The following is a 17,239-nucleotide window of genomic DNA, read 5'->3' as shown; positions in this document are numbered from 1 at the left end:
ATAAACATCTTGATGTAAATCCTTTCTCCTTAGTGTGTTTGAATTGTCCCATTAGTATAGTATGGGGTACAACTTTAACTATGCATCACTACCTTATTTTCCTGGAGAGATACTCAATTTATGCCTAACTCTCCTCACGGATAGCAGACAACAAGAAACTGCAAAGACAATAAAGTGGCTTGCATCTGATTTAAACATTCTTAGTGCCTCTCACAATGGTATTATCAGTTTCTTCCAGCTACTTATGTAAGCTGACAAACACAAATGATGGACGGAATGTGGAAACAGTCAAACATTCAACCCCAGTCACAGATCTGGGTTCAATCCATCAATTCTTTTGCTCACCATGCCACCCCAGTTTGGACTCAGCCATATGCAAAACAATCTTGATCCTGTTCCCCATGAGAACAGTCCAGCCCAAACTGCCAGGCCAGGTCCTCGCTGGACCAGAAACAAGCATCCTGGGACTGGTTTAAGGGTATTGCCCTTCATCAGCCGGACTAGCTTGAATCCAGTGGCGTAGTGGGTCCGGGACCCATGTCTGTGCATACCCGGCTCCCTTAGGGCGACTGAAGTATTGATGGATTAAACCCAGATATGTGACTGGGAGTGAATGTTTGATTGGTTCTGCATTCTGTCCTTCATTTGTGCTTTTTTGCTTTTGTTGCCCTAAGTGCCCCTAACTGGGAGGAACAAAATATTGGATGGTTTAGGAGCACCCTTGACAACAAACTCTGGCCTTTTTGTCCCTTACTTGCCTTTTTTGACTGGTTTAGTAAGTGGCTCTGCAGTGGTCTCCACAGGGCATGCAAGCCCCTTGTTACATTGTTGCAGTCTGCCACAAATACTGTAGTTCTGTTGTAGTTAATTGTTGAGTGGAACACCGGTAGCAGACAAAAGCAGTGATGTCACCAACCAGGTAATTGCCTGAACCACAACAGTGTCTGCAGGAATTAAGAGACAGAACCAAGATAAATAGCCCAACCCGCCACTTCTGGACTTTGACGGATGCTGACAGTGCCCATTCAGGGCCTGGGAACATGCCGTGAGAGTCTAGCAGGGATTTAAGAGCCTTCCTGGTTGAAAACGTAGTGAGGGCGGCCTCCCTTCCACAAGTTACACTGGGCCCTGAAGTTCTCCACCAGGTGAACTGTCCATCCTGCACACCGGAGTCAAGCAAGGATTAAATCACCTTCCTGGCGTAGCAAAGATGGGCACCCTGACGCAAGTTGTGCTGGGCCATAAAGTTCTGAGGCCCCACGAGGTGAAATATCAATCTGTAGGAGGCTGGCCTGGTTTGTAGTGGGTACCTTGGGTAGTTACACCTTATACCAGGTCCAGTTATCCCTTATTAGTGAAATGTAGTAGTGTTCTAGCAGCTTAGGCGGATAGAGGTAGCTGTAGCAGAGCAGCTTAGGCTGAACTAGGAGACATGCAAAGCTCCTACAATACCACTATAGTTACACAGTACTTATACACAATAAAAGACAATACTCCGTGGTACCAAAAATAAAGGTAGTTTATTTTACTGACACAAGGCCAAAAATATCTTAGAGGCAATACTCCTGGAGGTAATTATTATACACAATATATACGCTAGACACGAAAATAAGGTAAGAAAATAGTCATAGGCTAGTGCAAACAATAGAAAATACCATAGAATGCAATAGGAAGAAATAGGTCCAGGGGCAACACAAACCATATACTGAGAAAGTGGAATACGAAATACGAATTCCCACCTAGACAAGTGTAGTGTGTAGAGAATCACTGGGAGAATAAGAAAACCGCAAAGGTGAGTAAAATACCTCACCCCAGAGCCCAGGAAAGTAGGAGTAAAGTACTGCAAGTTTCCTTAGGACACACTACAAGTCGTGATTAGAGTTATCGCAAGAACCAAGCAAGACTGCAAGCAACAAATAGTGGATTCCTGGACCTGAAGACCTGTAAAGAGAGGAGACCAAATCCAGAATTTGCAGAAGATTCCAGGAAGGATAGATGGTGCAAAAGAGGATTCTCCGGATAGAAGAAGTCTGCAGCAGAGCACCAAAGAAGATGGCTGCAGGTTCCTGCGTGATGCAAAGGATGTCCCACATGGAGATGTTGGATGCAGGCGAGTTGCAGTGCTGGATTTGGCCAACAAGCCTTGGTTCAAGCAATGTCGCGGATTTTGTCAAAATGACACTGCCTGGACACAGGAGGGACTTGGGGGCCTCAACTCAGACTGAGGAGGCAGAGGGGGCTCCCGGCACCAGAGGGAACCCACAGATGACCAGGCAGCACCCATGGAGGTCCCAGAACACCTGGACAAAGAAGGTGCAAATTGCGGTTGCTGCAGCACTACAAAGGAAGGTCACACGCCGCTCGAGAACAACTTGGCGAGTTGAGGGTCGCAGGATAGAGTGAGGGGACCTGAGCCAGGCAGTGCACAGAAATTTTGCAAATAGTACACAGAGGCCTCAGGAGGTGAAGATGACACAGCGCACAGGGGTACTGTCGCAAACGGGGAAGTCAAGCTCTTACCTCCTCCAAATTTGAGCAGCAAGACCTTAGGACAGTCTGTGTCGAAGGGGTTCACTACCGGTGTTCCAAGGAGCACATTCGTCGCCAGGAGAGGAGTCCAAGGGAACCGGTAATCGTCCTAGAAGGTGCCTGCTGAAGCAGGGAAAGTGACTCCGTCACTCCACTGAAGATTTCTTTGGTCCTTCTGGTGCAGGGTGAAGACAGGAAGTCCCCCAGAGCGGGCACACCATGGAAACTGTTGCAGTTGCTGGCTGGAGCTGAAGTTGCAAAGTCGAAGTAGCCCTTCTGGATACTTTGTTGCAGTCCTGGAGCAGTCTGCGGTTGATCCGAGTTCAGAGGATGAAGCAGTAGTTGCTGAGGATTCCTAATTGAAACTTGCAAGCAGAGTCTAAGAGGAACCCACAGGAGATATCCTAAATAGCCCTGAGGGGGGGATTAGCTACCTAACCAGGTATGTGTAGGAAAGTACCATCTTGCCTGGCATGTTACCCCCATATTTCACTGTATATATGTTGTTTTAGTCTATGTATCAATGGGACCCTGCCAGGCAGGGCCCCAGTGCTCATAAGTATGTGTCCTGTATGTGTTCCCTGTGTGATGCCTAACTGTCTCACTGAGGCTCTGCTAACCAGAACCTCAGTGGTTATGCTCTCTCCGCTTTCCAAATTTGTCACTAACAGGCTAGTGACTAAATTTACCAATTCACATTGGCATACAGGTACACCCATATAATTCCCTAGTATATGGTACTGAGCTACCCATGGTATTGGGGTTCCAGGAGATCCCTATGGGCTGCAGCATTTCTTTTGCCACCCATAGGGAGCTCTGACAATTCTTACACAGGCCTGCCAGTGCAGCCTGAGTGAAATAACGTCCACGTTATTTCACAGCCATTTACCACTGCACTTAAGTAACTTATAAGTCACCTATATGTCTAACCTTCACCTGGTGAAGGTTGGGTGCCAAGTTACTTAGTGTGTGGGCACCCTTGCACTAGCCAAGGTGCCCCCACATCGTTCAGGGCAAATTCCCCGAACTTTCTGAGTGCGGGGACACCATTAAATGCGTGCACTATGCATAGGTCACTACCTATGTATAGCGTCACAATGGTAACTCCGAACATGGCCATGTAACATGTCTAAGATCATGGAATTGTCACCCCAATACCATTCAGGTATTGGGGTGACAATTCCATGATCCCCCCCTGGGTCTCTAGCACAGTACCCGGGTACTGCCAAACTGCCTTACCGGGGTCTCCACTGCAGCTGTTGCCAACCCCTCAGACAGGTTTCTGCCCTCCTGGGGTCCAGGCAGCCCAGGCCCAGGAAGGCAGAACAAAGGATTTCCTCTGAGAGAGGGTGTTACACCCTCTCCCTTTGGAAATAGGTGTGAAGGGCTGGGAAGGAGTAGCCTCTCCCAGCCTCTGGAAATGCTTTGATGGGCACAGATGGTGCCCATCTCTGCATAAGCCAGTCTACACCGGTTCAGGGATCCCCCAGCCCTGCTCTGGCGCGAAACTGGACAAAGGAAAGGGGAGTGACCACACCCCTGACCTGCACCTCCCAGGGGAGGTGCCCAGAGCTCCTCCAGTGTGTCCCAGACCTCTTGGAAACAGAGGTGTTGGGAGCACACTGGACTGCTCTGAGTGGCCAGTGCCAGCGGGTGATGTCAGAGGCTCCTTCTGATAGGCTCTTACCTCTCTTGGTAGCCAATCCTCCTATTTTGGTAGCCAAACCTCCTTTTCTGGCTATTTAGGGTCTCTGCTTTGGGGAATTGTTCAGATAACAAATGCAAGAGCTCACCAGAGTTCCTCTGCATCTCCCTCTTCACCTTCTACCAAAGGATCGACCGCTGACTGCTCAGGACTCCTGCAAAACTGCAAGAAAGTAGCAAGACGACTACCAGCAACATTGTAGCGCCTCATCCCTCTGGCTTTCTCGACTGTTTTCCAGGTGGTGCATGCTCTGGGGGTAGCCTGCCTTCACCCTGCACCAGAAGCTCCGAAGAAATCTCTCATGGGTCGACAGAATCTTATCCCCTGCTAATGCAGGCACCAAAAGACTGCAACACTGGTCCTCTGGGTCCCCTCTCATCCTTACGGGCGTGGTCCCATAGTCTAGTGACTCTTCAGTCCAAGTTTGGTGGAGGAAAGTCCTTGCCTCCCCACGCTAGACTGCATTGCTGGGTACCGCGTGATTTGCAGCTGCTCCGGCTCCTGTGCACTCTTCCAGGATTTCCTTCGTTCACAGCCAAGCCTGGGTCCCCGGCACTCCTTCTTGCAGTGCACAACCTTCTGAGTTGTCCTCCGGCGTCGTGGGACTCCCTTTTGTGACTTTGTGTGGACTCCGGGTCACTTTCCTTCCAAGTGCCTGTTCAGGTGCTTTTGCGGGTGCTGCCTGCTTCTGTGAGGGCTCCCTGAGTTGCTGCGCGCCCCCCTCTGTCTCCTCCTCCAAGTGGCGACATCCTGGTCCCTCCTGGGCCACAGCAGCACCCAAAAACCTTTACCGCGACCCTTGCAGCTAGCAAGGCTTGTTTGCAGTCTTTCTGCGTGGGAACACCTCGGCAAGCTTCATCACGACGTGGGACACCCTTCCTCCAAAGGAGAAGTTCCTAGTCCTCTTCTTTCTTGCAGAACTCCAAGCTTCTTCCAACAGGAGGCAGCTTCCTTGCACCCTCAGCTGGCATTTCCTGGGCTCCTTCCCACTCTCTACACTGTCGTGACTATTGGACTTGGTCCCCTTGTCTTACAGGTACTCAGGTCCGGAAATCCACTGTTGTTGCATTGCTGGTGTTTGTTCTTCCTGTAGAATCCCCCTATCACGACTTCTGTGCTCTCGGGGGGGAGTAGGTGCACTTTACACCTACCTTTCAGGGTCTTGGGGTGGGCTATTTTTCTAACCCTCACTGTTTTCTTACAGCCCCCTGCGACCCTCTACAAGCTCACATAGGTTTGGGGTCCATTCGTGGTTCGCGTTCCACTTTTGGAGTATATGGTTTGTGTTGCCCCTATACCTATGTGCTCCTATTCCAATCTATTGTAACTATACACTGTTTGCATTACTTTTCTTACTATTACTTACCTAATTTTGGTTTTTGTACATATATCTTGTGTATATAACTTATCCTCATACTGAGGGTACTCACTGAGATACTTATGGCATATTGTCATAAAAAGAAAGTACCTTTATTTTTAGTAACTTTGTATTGTGTTTTCTTATGATATTGTGCATATAGACACTAGTGCTATAGTAGGAGCTTTACATGTCTCCTAGTTCAGCCTAAGATGCTTTGCCATAGCTACCTTCTATCAGTCTAAGCTGCTAGAAACACCTCTTCTACACTAATAAGGGATAACTGGACCTGGCACAAGGTGTAAGTACCTCTGGTATCCACTTACAAGCCAGGCCAGCCTCCTACATGCGTGCACTACATATGTCAATACCTATATGTAGCTTCACAATGGTAACTCCAAATATGGCCATGTAAGGTGTGTAAGATCGTGAAATTGTCCCCCCATTCCAGATCTGGTATTGGGGAGCCAATTCCAAGCATCCTGGGGGGTTCTACCATGGAAACCCAGCACTGCCAAACGAGCTCTCTGAGGCTTGCACTGCAGCTACAGCTGCTGCCACCTCACAGACAGGGGTTTGCCCTCCTGGGGTCTGAGCAGCTCAGTCCCAGGAAGGAACAGACAGGGTTTTGCCCTGCTGGGGTTTGAGGAGCTCAGTCCCAGGAAGGCAGAACAAAGCATTTCCTTTGGGAAGAGGGTGTTACACCCTCTCCCTTTGAAAATAGGTGTTACAGGCTTAGGAGGGGTAGGCTCCCAGAACCTCTGGAAATGCTTTGAAGGGCACAGATGGTGACCTCCTTGCATAAGCCAGTCTACTCTGGTGCAGGGACCCCCAGTCCCTGCTCTGGCGCGAAACTGGACAAAGGAAAGGGGAGTGACAACTCCCCAGTCCATCACCACCCTAGGGGTTGTGCCCGGAGCTCCTCCAGAGTGTCCCAGACTTCAACCATCTTGCTTTCCAAGGTGTGGGGACAATCTGGAGGCCTCTGAGTGGCCAGTGCCAGCAGGTGACGTCAGAGACCCCCTCCTGATAGGTGCATACTGTAGAAGGCTGGCCTGGCTTATAGTGGGTACCCTGTGGTACTTACACCCTGTGGCAGGTCCAGTTATCCCTTATTAGTAGAATAGAGGTGTTTCTAGCAGCTTAGGCTGATAGAAGGTAGCTATGGGAAAGCAGCTTAGGCTGAACTAGGAAACATGCAAAGCTCCTACTATACCACTTACATCATATGCACAATATCATAAGAAAACACAATACACAGAGTTACTAAAAATAAAGGTACTTTATTTTTATGACAATATGCTAAAAGTATCTCAGTGAGTACCCTCAGTAAGAAGGTAAGTAATATACACAAGTTAAATGTACACAAACCCAAAACAGGTAAGTAAGAGTCAGAAAAGTAATGCAAACAGTGTAGAATTACAATAAGCAAACAAAGGTCTAGGGGCAACACAAACCATGTACTCCAAAAGTGGAATGCATCACAAATGGACCCCAGACCTATGGGAGCTTGTAGAGGGTCGCTGGGACTGTAAGAAAACAGTTAGGGTGTCCAAGATACCCCACCCCAAGACCCTGAAAAGTAGGAGTAAAGTACACCTACTACCCCAAAAGAACACAATAGTCGTGATAGGTGGATTCGGCAAGAACCACAAACACCGGCAAAGCACTGAAGACGGATTCCTGGACCTGAGGTCCTGCAAGGCAAGGGGACCAAGTCCAAGAGTCGCAACAGTGTCTGGGGGTGGGGGGGAGCCCAGAAAACCCCAGATGAAGGTGCAAGGAAGCTGCCTCCGGATGGAAGAAGCTTGGAGTTCTGCAACAACGAAGAGTACTAGGAACTTCTCCTTTGGATGGAAGATGTCCCACGTCGCAATGAAGGTTGCAGAAGTGTTCCCACGCAGAAATACCGCAAACAAGCCTTGCTGGCTACAAGGGTCGTGGTAGAGGTTTTTGTATGCTGCTGGGGACCAGGATGTTGCCCCTTGGAGGAGGAGACAGAGTGGGCGCTCAGCAACTCAGAGAGCCCCCACAGAAGCAGGCAGCACCCGCAGAAGTACCCGAACAGGCACTTCGAAGATTTGTGAACCAGAGTTGGCTCAGAGACACAAAGGAGGGTCCCACGACGCCAGAGGCCAACTCAGAGGGTTGAGCACTGTAGGAAGGAGTGCTGGGGGACCAAGGCTAGGCTGTGCACGAAGGAAATCCTGGAAGAGTGCACAGGAGCCGGAGCAGCTGCAGGCAGGGTCCCATTGACATATAGACTAAAACAACATATATACAGTGAAATATGGGGGTAACATGCCAGGCAAGATGGTACTTTCTAACAACGCGTGTAATGGTATCCCCGCACTTAAGAAGTCTGGGGAATTGGCCCTGGACAGCATGGGGGCCCTCACCCTTAGTAACTTTGCACCTAGCCTTCAGAAAATGAAGGTTAGACATATAGGTGACTTATAAGTTAAGTGCGGTGAAAATGGCTGTGAAATAGTGTATGCACTATTTCACGCAGGCTGCAATGGCACTCCTGTGAAAGGGTTTGTCTGAGCTCCTAATGCGTGGCAAAAGAAATGCTGCAGCACGTAAGGATCTCCTGGAACCCCAATGCCCTGGATACCTAGGTACCATATACTAGGGACTTATAAGGGGGGTCCTGTGTGCCAATTGGAATTGGTAAATGAAGTCACTAAACTATAGTGACTAATTTGTAAGCAGAGAGAGCATAAGCACTGAGGTTCTGGTTAGCAGAGACTCAGTGACACAGTTAAACACTACTGACAACGCACACATTAGGCCACAAACTGTGAGCACTGGGGTCCTGGCTAGCAGGATCCTAGTGGCACAGTAAAAACACATTGACACACACTCAGAAACAGGTCAAAAGTGGGGTTAACCGTGCTAGAAAGAGGCTACTTTCTCACACCATCCCTAAGTTTTATCCTCATTAAAGATCCCTGGTCCATTCATAACTGTTAGAATGTCCATTCAGAAATGTGGCACCCCAATGACTGTCATAATCTCCCAATGTAATGAACTTTTCTTGGTTGTTTTGCTTTCCTTCTCTTATCTTATGACCGAGCTTACAAAACGTCTCTGGAATGCACTTCTTAGTTTAAAGAATACATTTATTGTTATTATTACTTCACCACAAGGTTCCTGAAAGACAAGATTAGTAGGTTGGAAGCACACGTTTAAAAGTGGTTGCAGCAATGAAAGCAAAATATATCAAAGTACTTCTCAGTTGCAATGTACACAGCAAATACATGTGATTATATTATAGCATAACTTCAAAGCAAAGCATAAAAGTCAAAATTGCATCACCGAAGGGCCTATCACTCCGCTTCATCTTTCTTATGCCTGCAAGTTGATGACTCCGGTTCAAGTGCGAGAAAGAGATTTTCCACCCAAACGGGAGACAGGCAACTGATGTCCGTTCCTGCCTGAAGTCCTGGAAGATCCTCCCTCGCTGCTGCACAGGGCCATTGTTCCAAAAACGTGCCCCCTCCTCTCAGACTCGGGAAAGGAAAACAAGTCTTTGGAGACTGGCCAGATCTCCTAGACCCCTCCTCTTCCCAAGGCTGAGCAGAAAGGAAAACACCAAATGTACGCTCTCTTACCAGTTAGGGTTTGGTGTGAATTCAATTTGAAAAAACACAGCTTGGTCTATCATGTTGAAAACACAGCTTGGAAAACACAGCTCATCTTCAGTGTCTCAACTGCAATGTCTAACTCCACGTTAAAGCCAATAGGCAGCTAACCTAAATACCAAATGTAATGTCTAATGCCATGTTAAAGCCAATAGGCAGCTAAATTGAATACAGAATGTAATGGCTAATGCCATGTTAAAGCCAATAGGCAGCTAATCTAAATACCAAATGTAATGTCTAATGCCACGTTAAAGTCAGTAGGCAGCTAAACTGAATACAACATGTAATGTGCTACTGGTGAACATTGTGTTTCACCAGTGAGCATATTAGTTGCTCAGTCATTTGTCAAACACAATAGCATAACATTGGTGTCATTTTAAATTGTTCAGTTTCTCTCAATCATCATTTCACTTAGAGGTCTGTGTTATCGGCCTCTCTAGTAGGTAAGGAGTAGTTCAAATATTTTGGACAGTTGCATCATCATTAGGTAATCCTATTTTGTCTATCATTTATTTGGTTAAGTGTCCTTATGCAAGTGTAAGAACACTTCCAGCTCATTCACTTAGTTCACATTATGATGCTGAGCTTGAGACTGTCAGTATAGGTGCTAGGAATGGACAAAAGGACATTCTTTGACACTGCAATTTATGGGTAATGAGTCAGATCTTGCTAGAAGAGCAAGAAATCTGCCATCATATTTACTGATCTTTGATGTTACCTACCCCGAAAGGGACAAGGTGTGTGTGTGAGGCTGTAAGTAATGAAACAGTGTGATTGACCGTGTGGGGAAAAGCAGCTGGAGGGTACACCCCAACCCCCTACATCGTTTATACTGGGAAATGATTTTATTTTTTGCAGTATGACCATTTGAAAGTGTTGGTCCTTTTGTTTTTTTTTCATCGCCGTCTGGCTTTTTCTAGCTTAAGTGAACGCCTGCTCTTTCATTCACTGATGCAAATTACAAATATATTTAAGCCTTTTTTTGTTTTGCTTCTGTAAATGTTTTTAGGAGATTTTATTAAATTTTAGGGAATTAAATGCAGAATTGTCAACATAGTAAGCAGTAACAATGTGTTCACTCTTCATGCATCTTACACAACTCACTAATATTTGTAATTGTCCTGCCTTGACCGTTCCTGTTGATCATTCACCATTCATAATGAACAGGAAGCATAATCCCTGACCCAACATCAGATCAATCAGTCAGTAATTTCCAAAGTGCAGCTAATCACCTATAGGGTCTCAAGGCCATGTTTTTCGGCATGATGCTCAATGGAAAAGCCAGATCTTGAATTCCATGCTGGACTGCTTCATTGATACGGTGTGGGTGAGTTTGAGAGGTAGCGTGTTCCATGTCCGGGCTGCGAGGTAGGAGAATTATCTTCCTCCTGCTGCGCTTTTTCAGATCTTTGGAACGGCTGCAAGAACGAGCTGGGAAGAGCGAGTTTTCTGTTGGATATGTAGAAGGCGAGGCAGTGGTTGAGGTATGCCGGTCCTATGTTGTATAGTGCCTCATAGGTGTGGATCAGGAGTTTGTATGTGATGCACTTCTTGACTGGGAGCCATTGTCTCTGAGGTGGGGGAGAAGTGGCTGTGTTGGGGGATTTCCAGGATGAGTATGGCTGCTGCATTCTGGATTCATTGTAGTCTTGATTCCAGTTTTCTTGGTGATGCCGACATAGAGTGCGTTGTTGTAGTCCAGCTTGCTAGTGATAAGTGCATGGGTGACTGTCTTCCTCGTTTCTAAGGGGATCCACTTGAAGATCTTTCGAAGGAGTCTGAGGGTGTGGAAGCATGACGACAAGATGGGGTTGACTTGGAGGGTAATGGATAGAGAGGCGTCCAGGATGATGTCCAGATTGCAATCATGGTCCGTGGGAGTTGGGGCTTTTCCCTGTGCTATAGGCCACCAGGAGTCGTTTCAGGCAGGAAGGGTGAAGCCAATTACGAAGATATCCTTGTCCGAATTGAGTTTGAGGCAGCTGGCTTCCATCCTTGCAGGACTGCTTCCATCCCATTGTGGAAATTTCTCTTGGCCTTTACAGAATCGTCTGATAGGGAGAAGATCAGTTGAGTATTGTTGGCGTAGGAGACGATGCCTAGCCCTTGTTGTTTGCTGATCTCAGCTAGCGGGGGCCATGAAGATGTTGAAAAGCATCAGGCTAAGTGATGATCCTTGGGGCACTCTGCAGCATGTTTCTTTGGGTTCTGATGTGAATTGCGGTAGTTAGACACTCTGTTCTTCCATTGAGGAAGGACCTGATCCATTCTAGTGCTTCATAGCGGATGCCAACTTAGTGATGGAGGTTCAGGAGTTCAGAATCTGTTGTGGTGCTGTGTCCGTTGTCGTATTTGTGGGCGGTGCGGGCGGGTTTTGGTTCTTGAAGCCTTCGTAAATGTCCTAGATTTTTTGTGGAAGAAGGTGGCGAGGTCGTCGTGGAGGTCTTGGGAGGGATGGATGTTGAGGTGGCTATCCTGTGGTTTGTGAACTTTTTGACGATGGCGTTGTGAGCGCTGGTGCTAAGGTGTTCTTAAATGGTGGCTTTTTGGGGGGCTCTGATGTTCTGGTGGTGCGTGGTGACTGTATTCTTGTAGGCTATGTGGTCTTCGGTTGATTTGCTGTTCCTCCATTCAGTGGACCTACTGAATCGTTAAAGCTTAATGTGCAGTGGTTCTTCAGCAGTTTTGTGCTACAGTTTCTTTCTCTTATCAGTTTGTGTTGACTCAGTTTTTGAGATGCTGGATGATGAGTAGAATAACGACATGGTGTGTGATTAAACAGGTTTAAGCATGCAAAGAAGACCATAGGTATAGACAAAATCTGGGATAAGAATTAAATAGTTAGGCATTGATTAGAGAACATGCAGTTTGCTTTTACTGTGGTGTATTTTTTTTCTTGGTGGTATTGCAAGCCTAAAATATAACATTAACATGAAATATGTGCAGTATTGTATTTATAAATGTTTAACATATTTCTGTACATTTTTCTTGATCTCTTAATCTTGTTCATATTGTAGGCGAGAAGTTGGATTACAAGGCATGTGAGGCACTCGAGGAGATCTTCAAGCGAGTTCAGTTCAAAATCTTGGATTTGGAGCAGACCAATCTTGATGAGGATGTGAGTATTGTTTAGGTTGAGACATGGTGACCAGCTACCCTCGTCAAACGCTGAAGGTTATGCTAGTTTAAATGTCTAGTTCTCAGACATTAGACAGCAACTGCAGAAAAGAGACATTTGTGTGTTTTCCATGATTTAAATTTAGATAGTTTTGACCCTTGTTAATTGGTTGTTAATCACGATCCGCTTCAGTGGTGCTGTGAGCAGACAACCTTGTCCTATAATGTGATGTATCCACTCGAGGCCTAGCTCCCACCAACTCTCTCGTCCCCTCACAGGGCGCACTTGTCCTGAAATGCAGGAAAACGGCTCGTGCTCCAGGTACAAGGCAAGCGTTATTGGCTTCCTGGGAAATGGCACCTCACCCAGATGGGAGGCTGGCACACCTTGGTCCCCAGTCCTCGGTGCAGCTGATCAAACTCTTGGAAAACTTTTCTCCTCATGAACAGTGGTATTGAACAAAGTGGGAGGCTCATATTCATCTCTTTATAGTCCAGTGCCAGACACAATTGTGATTTAGTGTCCGGGCCTTTGAAGTCTGAGTTGCAGGTGTCCGCTTCTTTGAACTTTCCACCGCCCTTTGTCAAAAACAGGAGTTACTCCAGATCTGATTGGCCCACAACACAGAGAGTAACGGGGAATCACAACTGGCTGTCAACCTCCACAGAAACATGCCTCACAAAAAGTTCTAAGGCCTAAGCCTTGCCTTCTACCAACATTCCCTGGTCCACAGTGACGGCCCTATCAGGCCCACCATCCCTGACAGTGAGCCCATGCCCCACTGACCAGTAACTCTTTGTTGAATCAGATTGAGCTTTGATGTTTATAGGAATGCTCTGCTCCCCTTCCTGCAGCATGTATTCCTACCCCAGCCCTAATGAATGTCGGCAAACTATATCTCCTTTCTGTTGGCGGCTTCCTAACCTCACTAGGCTTTCCAAAACGAAACCCACGGGTCTCCATGTAATACCTAGGCACACACATGTCACAGCACGCACCCGCAAGTATTGCTCTGTCAGGCGCTAAACACAGTCTATTCAGGCCAACGGTGAGTTAAGTACACCGACCCAAAACGTTTAATGGGTGGGCCGGTATGCACCACTCCTATGACACAGGTAAAAGACCTGCTTACACTGACTCTCACTGAACAGGTATGCTGCCACCACCACACCATTGTCACCTAACTCAGGGTAAGGTCACGTCCTCTACCGCTCTGAGTTACCACTCTGTGCGCCCCTCCCGAACTTACAAGGTGGAATAACCATGAGACAGGCCTAAGTCATGGTCAACACGCATGACCCATGTTTATTACCATGGGCCCAGACAGTCATACAGCTGGGACACTTAGGGTAGGCGTTATACATCTGTAACCATGCAGGGGACTTTTTTATCCGAGCAATCAGAATATGAAAAAAATATGCATATATAATTTTCATTATTTAGCCTTGCATCTACATGGTAATTTTGAATATTTCATTTCAGTTACCAGCTACTTGTTTTGCCAGCGAAATTGACACAACGAGGGTCCCCTAATTGTTACCTAGAAAATACTTTTAAGTCAAAAATTATCATAAATTAATTAATAAAGTACATAAGTCCATGTTGCACACAATGTTCCTCGATCCAGGAGTCAACCACTTATTGATAGATGAGTTCCAAGTTTATTCCAAATCTGATTAACATTTGACAGTCTGAAGTCCACAAGATGTTATCCTTCCAGTCTCTGATTGAAATTCACAAGTGAACAGTCCACAAGATAAATTAATCCAGCCAACACGTGTTTCGTCTTGGGAAGTTATTTAACTCCCTTACGACTTCTTCAGGGCTTGCTGAATAATCAATATTCAAGAAATACTCAATGAAATAGGTTACTTCAATCCAAATACACTTGCAACACTTGTGATGTGACAACGTAACATCCAATCCACCCGTTCGTCAACTACTTTAAAAAAATGATAAGCTGCGTCTACCGGTACGGACGCATAGCGAGTGCGCTTGTTTTGCCAGCGGTTCTTGTCATTTAAACGGGGCTTACTGATTTGCATTTTTTTATGTGTTGTATGATTGTGTTGGGATCCATTAAAAAGAATTCCCATCCTGTGATAAACTCCACATTGCTGGATTGTTAGTTTTGTTTCTGCTGTCACCAGTGCTCTTTGGCTAAAAGTCAAACCAAGTGCTACTTAACGTTTTTGTTATGTGCCCTCTTCTTTGGATGGAATGATCAGTAAATGGCAGGAGTTGGCTGTAATCTAATAGGGCATGTGTGTTAAACAGTAAAACTTCATTAGCTGTGTTTGTGTCTACACATATTCTAGGAATCTTGTTTCTTGAAGTTGGCACTTGAGTCCATTTCAAGGTTATCAAGGGCTTGATGGTGGAGAACGCAAGAGTGCATGCATCCTCTTAACATGGTCATCATTTGTACATATGCTCATCTATTCCTCATTTTATTTCTTACTCAGTGAAACTAGGTCAGTGTCCAGGAAACCACAAGCACTGCTTGCCTCACCCCAAAAAATATTTATTTCAAACCACCGACTTTGGAGTAAGTATTACCCCCCCTTTCACCTGTGTTATTCTGTTTATAGAAAAGTTGCACCATCAGCCGTAAAGAAACAGCCTGCACAAATGTGTGTACAGGGCTGTGATTTTGAATAGCTTGACTAAGATAAACACTGTAAATTGTCACTTTGCTATAATGTCCTCCTTCCACATCACAATCCTTACTCAAATATATTCTAAAGCAGGGCTGAATTCAGATTATATCTCTGAAAGTCACACATGTAGCGGGCAGACATACTAAATATTTTGCCTGCTTTTTGACCTGGTAAATAAAAAGTCATGTAGAGAACAGTGTAGCTGCACTTAGTATAAATTAGCCTTGAAAAAAGCTTAAAATCCTGTTGGATTGTCTCGAGGAGAAACAAACATTGAAAGCATGTTACTGGCAAATGTTCCCAGCTCAATCTAAAAACTCCCATAAATCAAGAGGATCGACCTTGTGAAACATAGGGTATAATTGCGGAGCTGGCATAAGACAGACAGCAAAAACAGAAAGCCATTCTAAGCTAGAGAACAGAAAGCCAATTCTAACCTAGAGAAGGCTTAACTAGCATCTCTATAGTTGCTGTTGCCTCAAAAATGTTCTCTGCAGAGGAAAAGTGGTAGTTCTTTAGTGGGGCTGCATAAAATAGGATCATCTAAGGTGACGTTTTGATTCACCTGTGAGAGCTAGAGGTAAGGAAAAGTAGGGATTTCACAATTCCACATGAAGCAAAGAGGAAGGATCGCCTAAATCAGAGCGCCTAGATAAAGAATGACAGCACTGAACTTCACTATACCCCTGTTACTAGTGGAAGACTTCCATTATGGGTACAGCCTGTACTGAATCATGAAGACAAGAGACCAGAGCTAAAGATCACTGGTGTAGGAAAGTACCATCTTCCTTGGCATGTTACCCCCATTTCTACATGTATGTCAGTATGTTTTTGCCTGTCTCACTGGGATCCTGCTGGTTAAGACCCCAGTGCTCATCGTTTATGGCCTAATGTGTGTGTCTGTATAGTGCTTAACTGCGTCACTGAGGCTCTGCTGAACAGAACCGAAGTGCTTATGCTCTCTCAGCTTTTACATTTGTCACTGTAGGCCAGTGAATCCATTTACCAATTTCAGTTGGCACACTGGACTCCCCTTATAAGTCCCTAGTATATGGTACCTAAGTATCCAGGGCATTGGGGATCCAGGAGATCCATACGGGCTGCAGCAATTCTTTTGCCACCCATAGGGAACTCAGACAAACCCTTGCACAGGCCTGCCATTGCACCTGTGTGAAATAAAGCACACGTTATTTCACAGCCATTTTCACTGCACTTAAGTAACTTATACATCACCTATATGTCTAACCTTCACTTGCTGAAGGTTAGGTGCAAAGTTACTAAGTGTGAGGGCACCCTTGCACTAGCAAAGGTTCCCTCACGTAGTTCAGGGCCATTTCCCCGAGACTTTGAGTGCTGGGACACCATTACACGTGTGCACGACATGTAGCTTCACTTTGGTAACTCTGAATATGGACATATAACATGTCTAAGATCATGGAATTGTCCCCCATTCCAAATCTGTTATTGGGGAGCCAATTCCAAGCATCCTGGGGGCTCCATCATGGACCCCCATTACTGCCACACCAGCTCTGAGGCTTGCACTACAGCTGCTGCCACCTCACAGACAGGGTTCTGCCCTACTGGGGTCTGGGCAGCCCAGTCACAGGAAGGCAGAACAAAGCATTACCTCTGAGATCAGGGTGTTACAACCTCTCCCTTTGGAAATAGGTGTTACAGGCTGGGGAGTGATAACCTCCCCCAGCCTCGGGAAATGCTTTGAAGGGCACATATGGTGCCCTCCTTGCAAAAGCCAGTCTACACTGGCTCAGGGACCCCTTCTTCCCTGCTCTGGTGCAAAACTGGACGAAGGAAAGGGGAGTGACCACTCCCCTGTCCATCACCACCCTAGGGGTGGTGCCCAGAGCTCTTCAAGTGTGTCCCAGACTTCAGCCATCTTGCTTTGCAAGGTGTGGGGGCACTCTGGTTGCCTCTGAGTGGCCAGCACCAGCAGGTGACGTCAGAGACCCCTCCTGATAGGTCCATACTTGAAAAGGTGGCCAATCCCCCCTCTCCTGTGGGTTTCTCTTCAGGTTCTACTTGCAAGTTTCTTTCAAGAATCCTCTGCAACTACTACTTCATCCTCTGACCTCGGATCGCCCGCAGACTGCTCCAAGAACCGCTGTAACAGCAACAAAGTATCCGGAAGGGCTACTTTTCCTCTGCAACTTCAGCTCCAGCCAGCAACTGCGACAGTTTCCACAGTGTGCAACCTCTGGGGACTCC

The 17,239-nt window shown here is 46.5% G+C and overlaps 1 protein-coding gene across 1 annotated transcript in view; it reads left to right on the top strand.

Annotated features, from left to right (window-relative positions):
• PPP1R37 (protein phosphatase 1 regulatory subunit 37) overlaps positions 1 to 17,239 on the top strand; it is a 726,853-nt gene that overhangs the window by 204,378 nt on the left and 505,236 nt on the right. The window contains exon 4 of the mRNA XM_069207728.1: positions 12,256 to 12,356. Within this exon, the coding sequence (XP_069063829.1) occupies positions 12,256 to 12,356 (101 nt within the window). The remainder of the gene's footprint in view (positions 1 to 12,255; positions 12,357 to 17,239) is intronic.

Source organism: Pleurodeles waltl, chromosome 9, assembly GCF_031143425.1.
Source record: "Pleurodeles waltl isolate 20211129_DDA chromosome 9, aPleWal1.hap1.20221129, whole genome shotgun sequence".
NCBI lineage: Eukaryota > Metazoa > Chordata > Amphibia > Caudata > Salamandridae > Pleurodeles > Pleurodeles waltl.
Note: the sequence above shows the minus strand (reverse complement) of the source record. Positions and strands in the feature narration are given on the sequence as shown.